Here is a 20,835-nt window from a genome sequence, read left to right as displayed (position 1 = left end):
CCTTGTAGGATATTTTTAAAAGAATTGCTACTGTTTTTTGTTTGTTTGTTTGTGGGGTTTTTTTTTAACATTAAAGGGCTAGTAATAAGCTCTTTCTGATTACCTAAAACTTTTATAATTCCTCTTATTCAATTTTAATAACTAAATAAGGATATTGAAATAATAACCAAATAAAATGGGAGGAATTTTTGAGAAAGTTGAAAAGCATTAAACTTCACTTTGAATTTTTATGCTGTTAGAACAGAGGTTACATAAATAAAATACAGACTTTGAAATCAAAAGCCCAGGAATTTTAAACTAGTATATCTTGATACAAATGATGGACAAGATATATGTGCTGAGAAAAGTACTTTTGTAAAGCTTAATAAAACTTTTAATTAAATAGAAAGCCTTGGATTCCTTTGGTTTATAACCAAAATCATATATATATATATATATATATATATATATATATATATATATATATGCTGATTGATTGATTTCAGAGAGGAAGGGAAAGGAAGAGAGAGGCAGAAACATCAATGATGAGAGAGAATCAGCTGTTTCCTGCACACCCTCCACTGGGGATCAAGCCTGCAACTTGGGCCTCACGCCCCCCCACCCACCAGAACAGAACCTGGGACCCTTCAGTTGTCAGGCTGACATTCTAACCAGCTAGGGCCTAAGTCCACTTTTAAATTGCATCTATTTCAAATTTATTTTTTACCCTACCCCAAGAAATTAATGAGGGTAGCTGTTTTTGCAATCAAGCAAATAAGAGATGTAGATTCAAAAATGTTACTATAATATACTCTATTAAAAGCACTTTGTTGCCCTAACCGGTTTGGCTCAGTGGATAGAGCATCAGCCTGCGGACTGAAGGGTCCCAGGTTCGATTCCGGTCAAGGGCATGTACCTTGGTTGTGGGAACATCCCCAGTAGGGGGTGTGCAGGAGGCAGCTGATCGATGTTTCTCTCTCATCGATGTTTCTAACTCTCTATCCCTCTCCCTTCCTCTCTGTAAAAAATCAATACAATATTTTTTTTTAAAAAAAAAGCACTTTGTTTTTAAACTTAAGGCACTCTAGTTTTGTCAATTTAGCAATTTGAGAAATGAAAAAGTGCCAAATAGGATTAATTTAATTGATCCATTATCTAGCATTGTATAGCTTAAGGTAATTATTTCTTCTCTATGTTTGTCCTTCCAGAATGTCAGAATTATACCTCCAACTCTTTTAAATGCCCTAGAGTTTATATGTGGAAAACTAATACAAGTAAAATAAAGTTAAGCAAAAGTTTTATTGGCTTCCATAAGCATTTCTACACTTTCTATAAATCTACAGAGAATTAAAAGTATTTAAATCCAACTAGCTCATATTATACATATTTTTTTCTCCCACACAGGAATACTCATCAACACTTTTGCTCAATGGTTATGAGACCCTAGAAGATTTAAAGGATATAAAAGAGAGTCATCTCATTGAATTAAACATTAAAAACCCAGAAGACAGGAAGAGGTTACTATCAGCTGCTGAAAATCTCCTTGATGAAGAAAGTAAGTTTGCACACCTATTTTTCTCCCTAGCTGATAATAACAGTTTAATGTAAATAGTGAAATCATTAAAAACAAAGTTCCAATTTAATTTGCCGAGAATCATATAAAGCATTCTTTCCCATAAAATAAATGTATTCTTATACATTTGTAAACAACAACTCTGATCAAATATATAATTAGAAAGAGGTCTTTTTTTTTTCCCTTTTGGACTCAGAAAATGAAAGGTCTTTTTTGGGTCCCTCATTTAGATTCTGCAGTTATTAATTTACATGCAAGTGCATGTCTGCATTGCCAAAGACTGGAGCAGACAGAGGCAAACATTCAGTGGCAGCATGCGTCATTAGTGAGAAATGTCATAAGCGGCTCCTGTACAACAGCCCAGAGCTTGGCTCCAAACTAACGAACCTTCATGCCACACAAGAAGATTCATTTTATTACCATATAGTCGCATCTTGTATGTGTTTATACTGTTCTTTCAAAATGTTAAAATAGCTTGCAAAAATATTCAGCACTCCATGCTATTATCTGAGATGGCTCTGGGTGTTTGTGAGTATAAACTGGAGATGGAGGAATATATGCAGACTTACTTGTGCCAGAATACTGGCTATACCAACTGGGTTTGTAGAGATAGGTTAGCTTTTGCTTTTACAATTGCTCAGTCTGAACACTCTTCTTACTAAATCTGGTCAGGCTCCCAGAACCCTGAGTTCAGAACATGCCAAGCTCTGCAAGGAATATTTTGTTAGAAAAAAGGAAAGAAGTACCTAATTTTAAAGATGATACAATCTTCTCTTGCAAAAGTAATAATAATAATAAGCATTAACTACTTTTTTAACATGTTCTGAGTACAATTTTGAGCCAGGTTCTTCACATTTATTGCCTTCTGCAATGTTCTCCATAACTCTGTGAGTAAGATAGTACTGCCCCCATTTTATAATGAGAAATTGAGAAGATAAGTAACTTGTCCAAGCTCACCTACCTCGCAAATTAGAAAGCCAGGACCAGTGTTTGTGATGCGGTGCTATACTTTCTAACACTACAAATAACAGTCCAGAGTAGGGAGGAAAGGTGCACTTAGGGCCCAGGCCTCCTGGCTGTCCCTTTGTGGGCTTCCCTGCATCCTCTCTCTTATATCCCCCAAATGGGCATATTTGCAGAGCACATATTTATAGATACTGGCCTGTTATCTAGAAGGAATTCACTTTTTTAAGAAATTGTACCTTTACTTTTTTTTTTTTACTTGCTGTCTTGAGTTTGCATAGATCTTCATCCTTTTCAAAAAGCTTTCATGTGTATGACTAATTTGAAACCTGCAGAATTGATTTCACCCTTAGGCCTATGTGCTTATGTGCATTCTTTGAAGTTGTGGAAGCTAGGAGATACAAAGAGAGGGGATAGGGTCACAGGGGCCGACAAAGATCAAACTTAAGTAGCCAGTGTACTCAACAATCCAAGCCCAAACAGAACTGATCAGCTTAAATTGATGTAGCAGTATCTTTCATGTAAATGAGGCAGTTTTTTGTCACATCTTGTCATTTTAAAATATGTCTCCTCTGTAAGCAATGTTAGGCTAAGAAACAAATTCTGTAGATTTTTTGTAATTGATAATGTTCAGTATCATTGTCAATACTCTTCAAACTAATTTGACATTGAAGTAGAGGGAAGGAGAAGACAGTATTTTTTGGACACTTGCACAAAATTGCTTTTCTTCTACAATACCATCCATGTCGGTATTTTGCCAATTTTGCAGATAAGAAAACATTTTAGAGATGAACTTCAAAGAGGCTGGACAGCTAGATAAGTAGCAGAGCTAGGGTTTCAATCAAAGGCAGTATGCTATAAAAACCCACATTTTTTCTTCCACATAGGCAAATTGATAAATATGAAAACAACAACGAATGTTTAAAAACTTAAAATTACTACTACTTTCCAATTTTTTCAGCAGCTTAAGTTCAGTTTTCTACCTCAAAAAGTGGAAGCTAGTATTTAAATGAGAATGGAAACCTTATAAAAGCCTGACTCGCTGAAAGGTGGGAGCTGCTGTGGTTGCACTGCAACAAGATTATATGTTTTTTGTTGTTAACAGAGAAAGTAGAGCCCCAATAAGCCGGCTTTCAGCTGTAGAGCAGTTTTCAGCGAGGACCCACAGAGGGAAGATCAGCCCAGTACCAAATGCTTGTTCCACTTGCAGTGTCCACTTCCAATTTTTCATTCCAACTCCCTTATCACCCATCTACTTTCTCTGTTAACAACAAAAAACATATAATGATTTATCTTACCCAAATTCTTCCTTTGTAACATGAAGGAAGTAAAACTAAAGTAGGTGTCTTTCTCAAGGTCATGTATCTAGAACCCATCTACTAAATCCAGATATTAGAAACACATACTGCTATACCCTGATCTCTGAAAACAAAGCACAATATCTCCAAAGCATGATGTGAAATGCAATGTTTGCTATAAAAAAAGTACAAATCCTCCAAATTATTTCCCTTGTAAGACTTTGGAAAATGGTACTTGAAGGTCACTAGAAGTTGATCATTTAATAATAGCCAGTAACGTACAAACATACATACACTGAGCCCAATTCTGGGAGATGAAAAATGGAAAAAATGCAGATTCAACTAGTGTTTGCTGTAAACACACAGCACAGGGATTTTTCTTATTTTAATCTTATGGTCAAAAGTACTATTAGAATATACATGTCAAAAAGATGCATATTGCATATTAGGCTATACTGACTGAAAGCTATTTATCTTACATAAAACTTCTTTGCTGAAGAAATAAAGAAGAATGACTTCTATTTGTTGATAAGATGTTGAGTTCTGATGATTCGGCACCATGCTGCTGTATGCTTATTTTTGTCTATTCTCTACTCTGTGAATCATATCTCCTACAACCATGCTAAAGATTAAATGCACAACCTTCATGTACCTTCAGGGATAAAGACCTTGAATATATGCTTTTAATAAAACTAAGACAAATACATGTCACAGGTTAAAAATAGTTAGCTTTTTGTATGTGTGTGGAAGAATGGGGTATGCAAATTGCCAGGATTTTATGTATGTATTTTATTCTGATCATTGAATAATGTCAGTTTGGGAACGTCAATAAATTTAGTTTAGAGCTTCATTCTTTCTTAGGTTGGGAATTGGAATCAATATAAAAACTGAGCAGAGTGGGCACCTGTTTTGAGGACAAGAATAAAAACTTTGCGATAATGTAGAAAGACCACAGTCCCATGTGAGCCTTTACATATCTAGAGAAACCAAGAGAATGGGGGTTGGGGCAGGAACAAAAGCAGAAAACTAACACTTAAAGCAAGCACTTTTCCTTTTTTCTTTAGGCCAAAAGAGATAGCATTGTACCCTCTTTGACTTTGAAGATGTAAACAAAATTAAACTTTGTAGATTACTGCTTGACAGGAGGTAGAGCTGCTTCTCCATCAGGCTGATGGAAGGGCTGGCAAGTGGTGCTAGAGCTGATCACAGGGTTACCTCTGGAGGAGAACTATTTGGGGCTCTGCAGTCCCGGCAAGACTGGCACAGGGATATTCTGAACTCACTCCTGTGCTGCATTAGAACTGAGCAGATCAGGTCACGGGCTCTCAGCTGGGAATCCAGATCAGGTTAGAAGGAGAAGAAAAATCGGAGTGAGACGGCTCTTAAAGGAGCAAAAGAGCAGAATCTGTTTATTTTGTGCACATTAGGGTTTCTCTATTCATCATCTGAATTTTAAAATGGTCTGTTCACCTAGAATAAATATTCCCAGCAAGAAAAAAAGAGTAGAGAATATATGTGTGTGTTTGTGTGTGCATTGTTCCCTAAACACAACCTTCAAGAACCCTTTCCCTTGCTGAGAAATGTCTGTTTAGAATAAGTTAATTGTTGTTAATAGTAAATATTTTCTCTTTATTCTGAACTTATTCTTTTCCCACATTTAGAAACACTTTGATGTGTCTTAAAAGTGTGTCTATGAGAATGTGTACTGTTGTCCTGGGGGAAAATGGGTGATGGAAATATCTTGTCTTCCCTTTAGCACAGGGATAATTAAATTTTAAAATAAACAACAACAACAACTTAGTAACTGAATAAACAAACTGTATCAGAATCTGTGTATATTGTAGATACCTGCAAACTTTATTTGTAGTGCTCAGTGAGGAGGAAGGGGGAAGGGTGGATTGTGTGACAAGCTGTTGGCACCAGCTGTGGTCACAGCAGCCCTCATTGCTCAACTATCCCCAGTTGTGCCTTCCTGTCTGCCTACCTGCCCAAAATGATGCAGGGCAAATGGCAAGGCCCAGCCAGGAGCCTGGAACATGAGCTGCCAGCAGGGGAGACTTGTAGTTATGCCAAGGAGCAGTCCAGCAGTTGGCCTGATAGCGTGCCAGGGCAGGCTGGTGCTCTAGCCCCTGACATGTGTACCTGGAGTTTCCAACCCTCTTGCCATATGATTTCAATCTAGAGTCAAGACACATACATACAACTTTTAAAAAAAGATATGCTAACCATCCATATATACAGAGTAGAGGAGACATGTAGGCATTTTCCTATTCTGTGTTTATAAATATGCCTTTCATATTTGTTTCTAGTCATAGCTATTTGGCCTTATTTTAATTTTGACCATTTCATTTCTTCAGATTTGAGGAGGGGGTTTATTCCTAAGATTTAATTTATAATTTATAATAGATGCCATGTTTTATGTAATACAATAAACACAAATCAGTCAAATGAAATATAAACATTTATACTCTTCTACCAGAGAAGAATTCTGAGAGAAGGGAGTTCATTGGATTTCATGTCAGTCACCTAGGAAACTTGTACTGCCTGTGCGTGCAGGGCACTCCTGTTCTTGTTAGATTGCACTGTGATTGTGTGCTGGGCATGGCTTTGTGGTAATTACCCTGGCCAAACAAGGCTGAATCCTGTTACCATGTGCCTTCCCGATGTCCCCAATTCTGTGCTTGCATTAAGAGGATTGTTAACAATGCCTGTAGAATTAATAAATGTTGAGTGCAGGAGTAAAGAAATTTTCAAATAGTAAGCAAGACTTTTTTTGGTTAAAATACTTAAAGTCCCCCACAACCCCACTGCATACATAAAAGTTTTTGTAACAGGCAGGCAAGAGTTGGTGTGCATTGTCAAGATTTGTTTTATGCATGTGTTAACCATGTGTGCATGTGTCCATGATAAAATGTAAATGAGTACTTTCTAGAGGGCAATAATGTAAAACCTATCAAAGTTTAAAACGTGCATACTTTTATTTTATACCCAGGAATTCAGTTCTAGGAGTTTGTTTGGTTAATTTAACTTCAACATACAAATACATAAAATACTAATTAAATTACTAGTAGTTTTAGTTTAAAACTAAAATAAACTTCCATCATTAATTCTTTTAAATACAGTGGGGCCTTGACTTACCAGTTTAATTCGTTCTGAGACTGAGCTCGTTAACTCAAATTACTCTGTCAACTCAATGCAAAAAATCAGAGGAGAGACAGCTGGTATCTCAAAAAACTCGTTAGTCGGGACACTCGTAAGTCAAGGCCCCACTGTAAATTAAGATATATACAAACAATAAAGCAGTATGAAGATGTTAAGAGAATGAAATGCATACTGACATAAAAAGATGTTTAAAGCATATTGAATTGTAAAAGTGATTTCTGGATCAGAAATATGCAGGACATTCATGTTTGTGTGAAGTAATAACTTTTAAAACAAAGAAATTAGGTTAATTTTTACCATATCAAGTAAATAGGATTAATTTAACCTATAAGAAATATAAACTTGATTTCCAAGGTCCCTAATTAAGCAATATAAAGTGATAGTTTTTAAAATTACTTGATCATTATCAAAATAATCAGTCCAATACGGGTGTGCATGGCTGGGCCCCGTGGCAGCCGAGCGGGGCCGCCGAGTTGGTGCCCAGTGACTGTGATCTTGACTGAGTGTCCCTCTAGGCTCTTACTGAAGCAGTCGCACAGTGCAAGTGGGGGCTGCTGTGGGTGTGAGTGAAAACGTTTCCTTTTCTGCACACATGTCGATAGAGGGTAGACTATGATGCTGGGCTAAAAAGAAATATGTGCAAACAAAAGGAGAGTCACTTCAGCTCCATATTCTCTCATAGCTTCAGGAAAACAACAGAAACTGGTTGGTTGTCCATAAAGGGATTCCTGTTTTCCATTTGCTCTTGATTTTTCAAAGAGCATGTTAATATTCAAATGAAATGAATACCAAATATTCATTATAATTAAAAAATTAAAGTGTTTAAGTGATTTAAGGATGTGCTTAAGATGAAATTGAAATTACTAAGAGTTGTGCCATATTGTCTACTGAATATTCCACCCTGGACACCACCACCTCTGGACAGATAAACACAGCTATAGTTACCTAGAGAATGACTGAGTTTTGGTGTGAATGACTCAAGCGGGACTACAACATGAGGTTGAGGTTTGGAGCCACCCTAAGATGCATATCCCTGTTTTCCTCTATAGAAATGGCACCAGGAGAGAGAATTCAGAGCTGAGTTCAAAAAAAAATCCTTATTTGATCTTCTTTAGTTCATATTTCCTTAATTAATCTAAAAATCACATTCTTTTTATTTAGAAAAATGTTTATTGGGTACTTTTGTTGGCCAGGCATTTTCCTATGTTCTCTAGATCACGTTATTTCATAGTACTTGCCCCAAAGAACTAGAGGCTTCAGACCTAAGTCAAACAACAAAATAAAGTCAGTATCTAGAATATTTGAATAAGAAACCTGGAAAGTCAAACAAAAATTACATTTTTAGTGAATCCTTAACTTTCTCAATGTGAATATTGGACAGATTTCTTTCCTTAAGGTTTGAAAACTTTTTACCATAATTAGGACCTAGTTTGATTTCCTTAAAGCTTTCTTCACTTCTAGTATAATTGAGATGCCTATACTTAATTAATTAAATGTCACAACTCCGATATAATTATTTCATGAATAATTGTATTAGCTGCCATTTGTTTTAATCACCATGCCGCTTTGTATTGCCATTGATGACTATCTTAAAATATTGATGAGGATAAAATATTTTAATATTCAAATTAGTACCTCATGACAAAATATTATCTAAATATTTTTTTCTTATAATTATATTTTCCTTTTTATTACATAGAGTACAGAACAGTTTGGGGATGTTTTCCTGACTTCCTATTATACCTGCTGTTAGCTGAAAGCAAAAAGGACATCTTTTTCAAATTATTTAATAATTTCCAATATACTCAGATTTGAAAATGTATAGCCTTTAGAATGTTTGAAAACCATTCTGGGCTTTATAGTAAAAATGTATCATTTTAATTTTTATTAAAACTAGAGGCCCAATGCACAAAATTCGTGCAAGAGTAGGCCTTCCTTCCTCCAGCTGCTGGACTGGCTTCCCTCGGCACCCAGGCTTCCCTCCAGCCGCCAGCAGGCACCAAGAACCTGGGCTTCCCTTGCAGCCCCGGCTTCATCCAGAAGATCATCTGGTCTAATTAACATATTATGCTTTTATTATTATAGGTAGAATATAAAACATTGTAGATGATCTGAGGAGGATAGAGGAAATATATCTAAAACTTTAATTCTTTCATTTGTAAATTATATGCATATGTCTATGTGTTTACATAACGTTTATAACAGAATACATAAATTAGAAATACTGAAATAAAGTATTAGAAATAAATTAACAAATCACAAACATTTTGGTATAAAACAGATGCACTCAGACATCCTATGGCAAGTGTGTAATTTTGGAAGCAAACTGTTTCTCATTCCAATGTTACTTGCCTGGTTAGCTCAGATGATTGGACCATAGGACAAAACTGATGAAGGTTATAGTTTCAATTTGTAGGTAGGTCAGTTAGCTTTACACTGTTTCACGGTCACATGGAGGGGCTAAATGACTTAGAAAGGAAATGTGGGTGCAGTACTGTGAATTCATCCCCTCTGCTGGGAAAACCACCCACAGCTCCAGTGCTAGGTTTGTGCCAATCCCAAAGTCATTAGTGTCAGGATGAAAAAAAAAAAAAAAAGAAAAACCAAAGAGGAAATCCTGACCCTCACAATACAAAAATTTAATGCTATGTAGCTCTCATTTCCATAATATAACATAATGACCTGCCTTTTCTTTTTATAGTTATAGTTGAGGGGCTCCAGCTGATCACCTGCCTGAAATTACTGCAGGCCTGGTGGGAAGCATTTGAGGAAGCATAGTCATGTTTTCATTTCACTAGGAAATCATTTAGCAAATTACTGCTGTTCTGTAAATTACTGTGCTGCATGACTTTCATACTGAGAAACTATTTCCTTTTTCTATAAAAATTACAGATAAAAGATTACCACAATAAATAATCTGTATTTAAAATAAACCAATTTCTAGAATTTAGAGAATGTGACACACCGTTTCTCATATGGGAATAGAAACAAATACATTTTTATTACTAATATTAAAAATATATCCTCTGTTAAAGTCAGATTTTCACTTATTTTGTTTGTTACCCTTTGAGATGATACATAAAGGTTTCTGAGGGTAAAATAACAAGCCAAGTACTTATTTTTAAAGAAAAATAGCTAATTTTGGAAATCATAGTACTTTAAGCCTAAGTTTTATCTTTACGAGAACCTCACAGTCAGTAATCAACCTAAATAGAACATGGTATTGAGAGCACTTTTTATTGTGTGAAGTCCTGTGTAGATGTCAGTCTGAAGGGAAGTAACTCAGTAATTTTAATTTTGCGATGAAGTGATAAGCTCTAATATAACCTAGGGAAATAGCCTCACAACCGTTCTAAGAGGATCACATTCTAAACATGGTGATCATTGCTGAAGTGGCAGGAAGCTCACACCAGGCCTCGCTCCTCTGGTCTTTTCCAGAGACACTCGGATCGTGGAACTCAGACCTGGCTCATCCACTTCAGTGGCAATAAAGATAGACAAGCAGAGGCAGGGCGACGTCTCTTCCTCAGAGAATGAGGTCCCATTTTCAGACCTGCTTTTTCACACACAAGAAAAGGGGCTTGGAAACAACAGTGAAACAGCGTCTCATAAAGACTAAGTGGATTTTCCCAAACTTAAAGGTTGTTAAGACTAATAAAGAAAAAATGCTTCATGGTAGCTAAAATTTTAAAATAATTACAATAGGTGCATATTGAAATTACAGCTCCTTATACCTAGAACCAGCTATAACATCACTGGATTTAAATATCTGATAATTGAATCTGTAATTAAAGTTGTGGCAAACCTGGAGAAAATTCAGAAAATGACATAAATTTGGTTTCATTGTTGCAAATAAAACCTTGGAGGAAAAAGTTAAAAGGACTGTTATGATTCATTTTGAAGATGAGGATAGTTAAGAAATGATTTTTATTATTTTTTTCAGACTTTCTCAATCTGTGTTCCTCATCTAAACTACAGAATACTGAAAATAATTAAGCGACTTTTCCATTCCTCCATGGATCGAACATAACTAGCATTATTCTAGATACATGGAAGAGAGGTTTACCCATTACATATAAGGCTGCCTTAGGGCACTGGGGCTCAATTCCCTCTCATAATGGAGGCTGATAGCCATTGAATACACAGTGAGCCATAAACTAAAGTCAGCAAGATACCTATAGCCTAAAAAACGCATTTATGAAGCAGATGTGTAGACTAGAATACAGGGTGAATTTCTTAAAGATAAATTACTTGACATTATATGAGTCTATTGAGGAAAATTACACAATATCCTTCTCCCAGAGATTTTGAAGGTGGGATTTATAGTTCTTCTGGCAAGAATGGGAGGAAGTACGCAGCATCTGAAGGCAGAGGCCTTGAAAAGTATGCTTCGTTCTTCCAGTTTGGGCTATTCAAATGTCCACAATGGGGGAGCCCTGAGGTTAGAAAGGGGAGAACAGAACATGCTGTGGGCTAAGAGCATTGCCTCTGTGAGGAACTCACTGTAATAATGCAGAGAAATTCCCACTCACTGGTGTCAAGAAAGGGAAAGAAACAGTCCTCACAGTAACAGAAAGAATGCTGATGCTGAAGAATTCTTGAGAAAAAGTAAATCTTTATAGGGCTACTTAGGTTCCTTAGAAATACCTTTTGTTACATCTCTAATATTAATTTTTTACTAACATATAATTCCAGTTGAATCTAGAATACAGATTTGATGACACATTACCAATATGAACATAAAAAATTGTTATTCAGAACTACAAAGATATAGAAGACAAACTAAATAAAGCAGACTCGATGGTAGTAGCTTACTACCTAAAGCAACCTGATTTCTATGTCTATTTTTTTATGAATGCACACATAGGAAAATCCTGAATACTCTGTTCTTTTATTAGTATTTTTTTAAATTACATTCAATATTATTTTGTACAAGTTTCAGGTGTACATCATAGTGGTTAGATAATCATATACTATACAAATGTCCCCCTGACATTTCCAGTACCCATCTTGCAGCATACATAGTTATCATATCATTGAATATGTTTGAATACTGTATGTTTTATGAGTTAAATTCTAAGTAACTGGAGTCCCACTTTATTGTCCATAGTGATCTTTATTCATTAATCCGCATTATCATGATTCAAAATTGCTCACGAAGATCACTATTAATGTGGACTCTACATTTAAACTTTACAAATGACTTTTTCTAATGTTACTTTAAGGAGTATTTGGACAAGGAATCAGTCACACTGTGGATACAATCTGCTTTCTTTGGCAACATTAATGTAAAATGCGAGTCCATATTGATCTTTGCTTATGCAGGCAGTTCACAAGAATTCCATGACATTGCAGGGGAATAACAGTGGTTTGCTCACTTTGTCTTCTAAGAAAACAGTGGTTTGAATATTTGAGTGTAAATACCTTTTTTATAATAAACAAACATATCATTTACTTACAGAAGTTCCCATTGTAATGAAGTCCAGGTTGGAACAGTTAAAATAGCTCAAAGATGAATGAGTACATGAATAAAACTTTTCTTAGATCTGTGTAACTGCTGCCCTCTTTTCCATTTACAGCTATTCAAGAGCAAGAAAATGAATCTGTGCCCCGATCCTTAAGCCCAGACATCTCCTTAAATAAGTCACAGCTAGATGACTGTCCAAGGGACTCTGGTTGTTACATCTCATCGGAAAATTCTGATAATAGCAAAGAAGACTTGGAGTCTGAAAATCTGTCTGACATGGTACAGAAGATGACTATCGCAGAAACAAGTGACTGAACACACTCTCAACTCTATACCCACATCTGCATCCCGTGTAACTCTTCCAAAGCTAAAAGGTCAAATAGGAAAGAAAGAGAAGTATTTGAAGATAACAATCTAAAGTTAAGATGTTTTGTTCTGAATTATTTTACGTAAAAGTTTATATCTCTAACATTTCCAATTACTGTAAATAATATGTATATTTATTATTTTAAATGCTACATGTTAATATTTCACGAGTATATTAGAAAAGGTGTAATATAAGTCTTTAGTATGTGTGACATAAGCTTTATTTTGCAAGTGCAAAATGATAAATTCTGCAAAATCCCCTCATTTCTCCATACCTGCCAGTTTTGAATTTGTGTCTGTTACTCCAGCAGTGGAGCCTGTGTCTGTTTAACCAACTATCCAAGCAGTATTTACACTCATGTTTATACCTACTAGAAAGTACAAGTTAATATTGAAGACATTTGATCCACAGTGTTTTCATTGTTTTTTGTTGACTTCTTCACTGTTACATGGTATAAAAGTATAGACAATATACTGTTAGTTCTGATTTAGTGAAATAAATTGTAATAATTGCACAGATGTTTCACCTTTAAGTGTAAATACTTTAAATTTTGAAATGCCCTAATTTTAAAAATAAAATGAACTATGTGCATTTGGTATTTTCCAGATTAGTGTTACTTTCATATTAGGCATTTTCATATTAGACATTCAGACAGAATATCTCCTACCAGACAAGGTTTTATAGTCAGTCCTCACTATATATATCCTATATAATAAAAGCTTAATATGCTAAATGTCCGGTCATCCAGTCATCCGTTCAACCAATCAAAGTGTAATATGCTAATGATATGCTAAGGCCGCTCTACCACTAGATATGATGTACATTGACCACTAAGGGGCAGACGCTCGGACCAGTAGGTTAGCTTGCTGCTGGGGTCTGGCCAATCGGGACTGAATGAGATGGGCCGGACATGCCCTAGAGCCCTCCCACGGTCCCTCCCCTGCTGGCCAACTTCTCGCATCCTTCCCTGGCCCTGATTGTGCACTAGTGGGATCCCTCAGCCTGGCCTGCGCCCCTTCGCAATCCAGAACCCCTTGGGGGCTATGAGCGAGCTGGTTTTGGCCCGATCCCTCAGGCCAGGCCGAGGGACCCCATTGGTGCACGGATTCATGCACTCAGCCTCTAGTATATATAATTCCCAAATCAATTACCTCACCTCACTCTGTCTCCTGAGCACCAGATCTGTGTTATCTAACTTCCTGAATACTTCTATGTATTAGTCAGCTTAAGTTGCCATAACAAAATACCATAAACTAGATGGCTTAAACAATAGAAATTTATTTCCTCACAGTTCTAGAGGTTAGAAGTCCAAGACCATGTGGCCAGCATGGTTGGGTTCTGGTGAGAGCTCTCTTCCTGGCTTGCAAAGAGCTACCTTCTTACTGTGTTCTCACATGGCAGAAAGATAGAAAGCTTTCTGGTGTTTCTTCTTATAAGGACACTAATCCCATCATGAGGGCTGCACCTTCATAACAATTATGGCCCAAAGGCCCCATCTCTAAATACCATATATTGGGAGTTAGAGGCTCACATATAAATTGGAAGGGTGGCAGGGCATAGTTTAGTTCATAGTACTCTAGGAAGCTTTGACTCAACATAGCCAAATCCTTGCTTTTGTCTACAAATTTGTCCCTTCATTTTTACTCCCAACCTACCTCTCTTTAATAGTACCAACATTCAGCCAGTTATGCAAAGAAGAAAATAATTTCTCACGTCAGTTCACATATATCCTCTTCATGTAGATTCAATAAGTAATCAAGCCCTATGAGTCCTACCTGTAGAAATGTTTTTGTATTTATGGCTTTCTATCCATTTCCATGGTTGCAGTCTTGCTTTGTAACCTCAGGATTTCATGTGTAAAATAGTGCAATAGCTTTCCAACTGATCTCTGTTCCACAAGTGTCCTCCTTCTTAACCCGTCCTCCACAGAGCCTCTAGAAAGATCTTCCAACATGCAAATCAAGTCATGTACTTCCCAACCTGAAATTGTTTGGTGGCTTCTCATCATCTTCAGTATAACATTTAAACTTTCTTCCAGGATACATAAGACCCTCCCCAACCATTTTTTACCCACACCTATGAGTCATATATTTCTTCCCACACCTCTCACTTTACACTAACTATCCAGCCATAAAAATTACTTGCAATTCCCTAAATTCATGTGGGAACCTTGCCAGGGTCCCCGAATACTCAAGGCCAACAGGAGCAGAGGCCTTGTTGTCAATACTCCAGAATGGCCAAGGCCACTCTGAGTATGAGCCTAATTGGGATTCCCAAGGCCAAAAGAGCATGGACAGCTGCAAAGCCACAGCGATCCCGGGGTACACTGTGCCCTTCTGTAACCCATAAGATTGATGTCACTGTTGGCAACTAGCCTTCTTTGTCTCTGGAGTAATATACAGGTTACTGACCAGGAGTCTGAGAGAGAGAACAGCTGAGTAGAGGCTAGAGAGAGCTCAGAAAAGCAGAAGCGGTAGGCACAGAGGATGTAGCTCCTATGTGTGCAGGAGAGGCTAGAGAGCTCAGACAGACCTGAGAGCTGGTACTGCTACAATGTAATGCTAAGAGCTCACAGAGAGCTCAGATATAGTCACCATGTTAACCAGCCAGTGTGCTGGATAGGAGAGAGCAGCTGGGCAGCAGAAGCTGCTGAGCCAGAGAGCTGAGATACCACTACGATGTGAGGCAATGAGTTTAGGGGCAGCGTGTGGCTGCTCAGATAATAGCTGTGAGTACAGACACTAATGCTGCTTTTATGGGAAAGATGTATTTACCAGCGAGTGTTCGGCTGCCTGCCTGTATGGATTTTGCTATAAGGACTGTTTTTGTCTGATGGCTGTGTGGACACTGGCTTCTGCAATAAAGACTCATTCTTATACACCCACAACTTCTCATAGCTTCTCCATCTAAGACCCAGCATCCTAGGAGGCCCAGTCCCAGGCAGAGGGGCTCAGACTCAACACCTGTTAGTAGTGAGCAGAGGATAAAGGAAGAATTTGGACTAAGTTCCCAACAGTTAGTACAGTGGGCAGGGTTCGAGAAGTCACCTGTCCTGTGCTTTGCATAGTCAAATGAGAGAATGTAGAAGCATATATGGACTCAAAGCCACTCAGAGCAGCAGAGCTGTGCAGTGCTCTTGCTGTCCCTGACAATTTATGATTCCCTTTGTGACTTTTTTTACATTATTTATTTTTTCTGGAAGGGTTCCTGCTATTTTCTACATCCAGAAGCCTCCCTCTGTTTCCCATATTAAGACTCACAGAAGTTATTCTATGAAGCCCTTCTAGGGTTTCCTTTAGTGTTCTCCTCTTCATCTGTCCAGAGCAACCTGTATCTCTGTTGATTATAGCACTTATATATTATACTTTATCTATTTGTATAACACTTCCCCTTCCATGAATGAGACTGTGACCTTAATTGTGGAAGAGCCTCCTTAATCCCTGAAGCCTGGGTACAGAGTGAGCATTTAAAATGTTTGCTGTTTCCCTGACCGGTTTGGCTCAGTGGATAGAGTGTCAGCCTGCAGACTGAAGGGTCCCAGGTTCGATTCCAGTCAAGGGTATGTATCTTGGTTGCGGGCACATCCCCAGTAGGGAATGTGCAGGAGGCAGCTGGTCGATGTTTCTCTCTCACCGATGTTTCTAACTCTCTATTCTTCTCCCTTCTTCTCTGTAAAAAGTCAATAAAATATATTAAAAAAATAAAAAATAAAACGTTTGCTGTAGTACCTTGAATATAGCAATGATTCCCATATAACACATTCCCTATCTATAGTTAAATCAACTTACTCAACCTATAGGTAGATACTTTCCAAAGTGACATAAAAGGTTTTTTAAATAAATAAATCATAAGGCCTTAGAAAAAATAAGGAAACACAAAGTGGTATTTCAATGCTGGGGAACAACATTACACTGTTCCTCTCTAAAGTATTTTCCAGGTCCATGAGATTTAGTCTCGTATGCAGTGCCCAGGTCACAAATGAAGCACATGCCTACCTCCCTCTCCACAGCAGGAAATAGTGTTTCAATCTCAAACTTCCAACATGCTGCCTTCATCATCCTCCCACTCCTGCAATGGCTACTACTCCAAATAGATTATTCTAGGGACTCACTGGACATACCACAGCCACTGACCATAATTTTCTTTTAATTTTTAAATTTCTTTATTAATTAAGGTATTACATATGTGTCCTTATCCCCACATCACCCCACATATCCCCCACTCATGCCCTCACTCCCCCTGTTGTTGGTGTCCATTGGTTAAGCCTATACCCATGTATTTAAGACCTTTGGTTGATCTCTCCCTCTTACCCCCACCCTCCCCTACCTTCCCTCTGAGATTTGACGGTCTGATTGATGTTTCTCTGTCTCTGGATCTGTTTTTGTTCATCAGTTTATGTTGTTCATTATATTCCATAAATGAGTGAGATCATGTGATATTTATCTTTCTCTGACTGGCTTATTTCACTTAGCATAATGCTCTCCAGTTCCATCCATGCTGTGCAAAATGGTAAGAACTTGTTTTTTTACAGCAGCTTAGTATTCCATTGTGTAGATGTACCACAGTTTTTTAATCCACTCATCTACTGATGGGCATTTAGGCTGTTTCCAAATCTTAGCTATGATGAATTGTGCTGCTAGAATATAGGGGTGCATATATCTTTTCTAATTGGTGTTTTAACAAGAAAGCCCACTGCATGGGAGCACATATTTGCCAATGTTATCACTGATAAGGGTTTAATCTCCAACATTTACAGGGAACTCATACAATTTAACAAAAGGAAGACAAACAACCCAATCAAAAAAAAAAATGAGCAACGGACCTAAATATATACTTTTTGAAAGAAGACAGAAGGCCAAGAGACTTATGAAAACATTCTCAAAGTCACTAATCATCCAAGAGATGCAAATCAAAATGACAATGAGGTACCATCTCACACCTGTCAGAATGGCTATCATCAACAAATCAACAAAGGACAAGTACTGGTGAAGTTAAGGAGAAAAAGGAACCCTCGTGCACTGCTGGTGGGAATGCAGACTGGTGCAGCCACTGTGGAGAACAGTCTGAAGTTCCCTCAAAAAACTAAAAATGGAACTCCCATTTGACCCAATGATCCCACTTCTAGGAATATATCCCAAGAAACTAGAAACACCAATCAGAAAGGATATATGACCATAATTTTTAAACTTTACTCAATTAGCTGCTTCAGGGAGGTCAACAGAGTACAATTTATTTATGAAGATGCCAGGAAACTGTAGGTTGAAAAGTATCTAAAGAACTGCTTGATTATCAAATGGTGGAAATCTCCTGTGACACACACGCAGTCACAACTTCAGTCCCTTCAAAAGGAGGATCTGGTTCACAGCCAAGGATCTGGGCAAATGCTTTTGAGCAGAAGTGGTGAGGAGGCCTTGAGGAGATGAAGCAAAAGAAGTGAGAACAGATTCCTGAAAAGAGGAAGGGAGGGAGGAAAGTGGAGACACAATGAGGTTAAAGTTGGCGGAAACATGGCCACATCACAGAACACAACACTGACAAGGACACATGTGGAGCCAAAGTGTATCACATCCAGGAGCGCTGCTGCCTTCATTGTACCTACTGGTTCCCTGCAGCTCTAGCTTCACCTTCCTTAGGTTTTTCTCTTGCCCCTGGTGGGCTGGATAATGAGGAGTGGGAAGGTAGAAACTAGTTCAGCCAAGGTTGTAAAATAGTTGAGAGGCTTAGACCTTCTACTGCTTTTGGCTGAGAGAGAGGCATGAGTCTGAGCTTTTTAAGAGTGGGTGTGAAGGTGGCCAGGGGGTTGAGACTTTAATGTTTAGAGATACTTACACTGACTTTGTGTTTATAAGTTAAAACCTGGTGAGTGTCCTGGTCTTATTTGTTTATTTATTCACTCAACAATAGTTAGGCATGGAAAATAAATGCTGGCCTAGACTGTGCCAACAAAGGCCCTTCAGATCAGTTAATCTGCATTAGGATTTCCCCACAGCCTCTCCATAAAACCAGTTCAGTCTTTCAGTATAGGAAGGTTGTAAAACCATTCTGGGATGCAATGATTATTCTGATCCCAGGGATATCTTATATTTACACATTGAGGTTTCTTGTGATGGCATACGTTTAGAGAAATTTTATTACAGGTAAATCAATAAAATCCTCATAATACTTCTTGGATAAAGGCAAAAATCAGATCATTTAAATTCTAGTCCCTCCTCCATTCTATTGCTAATATAAACACAAATATGTCTTTACCCTGAAATATTTTATCAGCAGTTTTTTAATCAATTAAATTGCCAAAAGGATTGGTTAAGAAATAAAACAACTTTTAAAACTTTAAAAGGGAGGAAGGGAGTATAGGGGGGATAATGTTGGGGGGAAATGATAGGCAGCTAAAGATTATCATGTTTTAGAGAACATCCAGTTCATTGAGGTTACAGTCAGGCACGTTGCAACTTCCTGAGTGAGGCCAAATTGATGACATTTTATGTTGAGAAACTTCCGTTACAAGCATAAGTTCTGAGAAAAATAATATGAAGAAATTTTAGATAATCCATCATCCTACACATGCACACACTTCCATCCCCCTACCATGGGCAAAGAAAATTGTATAACTAATCAGCATGCAGACTTCAAGTACACTTTCATAAAGTGGGAAGTTATGCTAAAATTATGTAAAAGTTGAAAGCAAAATAAGTACTAAATATAGGCAGAAGAACAGTTTGTAAATTTGACCAGTTCGAAGGGACTACAGAAATAAGATCAAAGTAAACTCCACTTTATGCTACTTTTTATTTTACTCATCTGATCACACTTAATTTAGACCTGCACACAAAGATTAGAAGTCCTGGTCTAAGGACTGTGTGACTTTGGGGAAGTCACTTGTGCTCTGAGCTTAATTTTTTCCCTCTACAAAATGTAAATAATTATAGTACTACTAGAGGCCCAGTCCATGAAATTCTTGCACAGGGGAAGGGGGATCCCCCTAAGCCCAGCCTGCTCCCTCTCCAATCTAGGACCCCTCTGGGGATGTTCGACTGCTGGTTTAGGCCCGATCCCCGGGAGTCAGACATCCCTCTCAGAATTCTGGACCTCTGGCTCCTAATTGCTCACCTGCCTGCCTGCCTGGTCGCCCCTAACTGACCCCTGGCAGCCCCATGGCCCCCAATTCTTCCCCATGCTGGTCTGCCTCCCCCCACCTGCTCCCCCTGCTGGCCTGGTCACCCCCAAATGCCCTCCCTGCCAGCCTAATTGCCCCCAACTGCCTCCCCTGCTGGCCTGGTCACCCCACAAAGCCCACTGTTCAGTCATTTGGCCATCCCTCACTAACCACCCTGCTGGCCTGGTTGTAGGCAGCCATCTTGTGAGGGTGTAAGGGTTAATTTGCATATTACCTCTTTATTATATAGGATTATTTCATATCACTGTGTTAATTAAATGAGATAATGTGTACAAAGCATGCAGCACAATTCATGCAATATGTGCACAAAAACTGACACCTGAACATAAAATGCAAGCAGTGTACATGCTGCCACAACAAGGCTAGGGACTTGTGGTAATTTAAAATTTTCCAGACACAAATTGTCTGAGGGCCTAGATAACTGTATTGTCCAGCAGCAATGAGAAAGAATCATTTTGTATTTCTTTGTTTACTCCTGATGGTTTAGAAAGAGACTGTGTTGTATTTAGCTTTGATTCCTCACCCTTGGCACAAGATAATAGTAATCATTTTTGAAGATTGAATGATTGAATAAATAAATGCCAATATTAATGAATGAATCAATAAAGGGTTTGGGTTTCTTACTGCTACTACACCACCTTGGGCCCAAGTCTTTACAATATAGAGTCATAGTTGATAGCGCTATTGCCAACAGAGAAACCCTTAAGAAGACACCCTACATGTAGTTATTCATAAATTTATAAAGCTTATGGGCATTTAAGCAAATAATCTTCCATGGGAAATCAAAGTTCAGAGAGAGGCCACAGGAAAATGTGAGCTTTTCATTACTTCCCCTTTTCTTCTTCATCATGC

At 37.9% G+C, this 20,835-nt stretch overlaps 1 protein-coding gene across 1 annotated transcript in view; it reads left to right on the top strand.

Annotated features, from left to right (window-relative positions):
- The window catches only part of SAMSN1 (SAM domain, SH3 domain and nuclear localization signals 1), a 47,443-nt gene extending 34,039 nt beyond the window's left edge, over positions 1–13,404 (top strand). The window contains exons 7-8 of the mRNA XM_081087419.1: positions 1,384–1,534; positions 12,555–13,404. Of these exons, the coding sequence (XP_080943545.1) occupies positions 1,384–1,534; positions 12,555–12,757 (354 nt within the window). The 3' untranslated portion in view covers positions 12,758–13,404. The remainder of the gene's footprint in view (positions 1–1,383; positions 1,535–12,554) is intronic.
- Positions 13,405–20,835: the final 7,431 nt, after the last annotated feature.

This window comes from Myotis nattereri (genome assembly GCF_964212035.1).
Source record: "Myotis nattereri genome assembly, chromosome: 3".
In the NCBI taxonomy this organism is placed as follows: Eukaryota; Metazoa; Chordata; class Mammalia; order Chiroptera; family Vespertilionidae; genus Myotis; species Myotis nattereri.
This window is presented reverse-complemented; position numbering and strand designations above follow the sequence as displayed.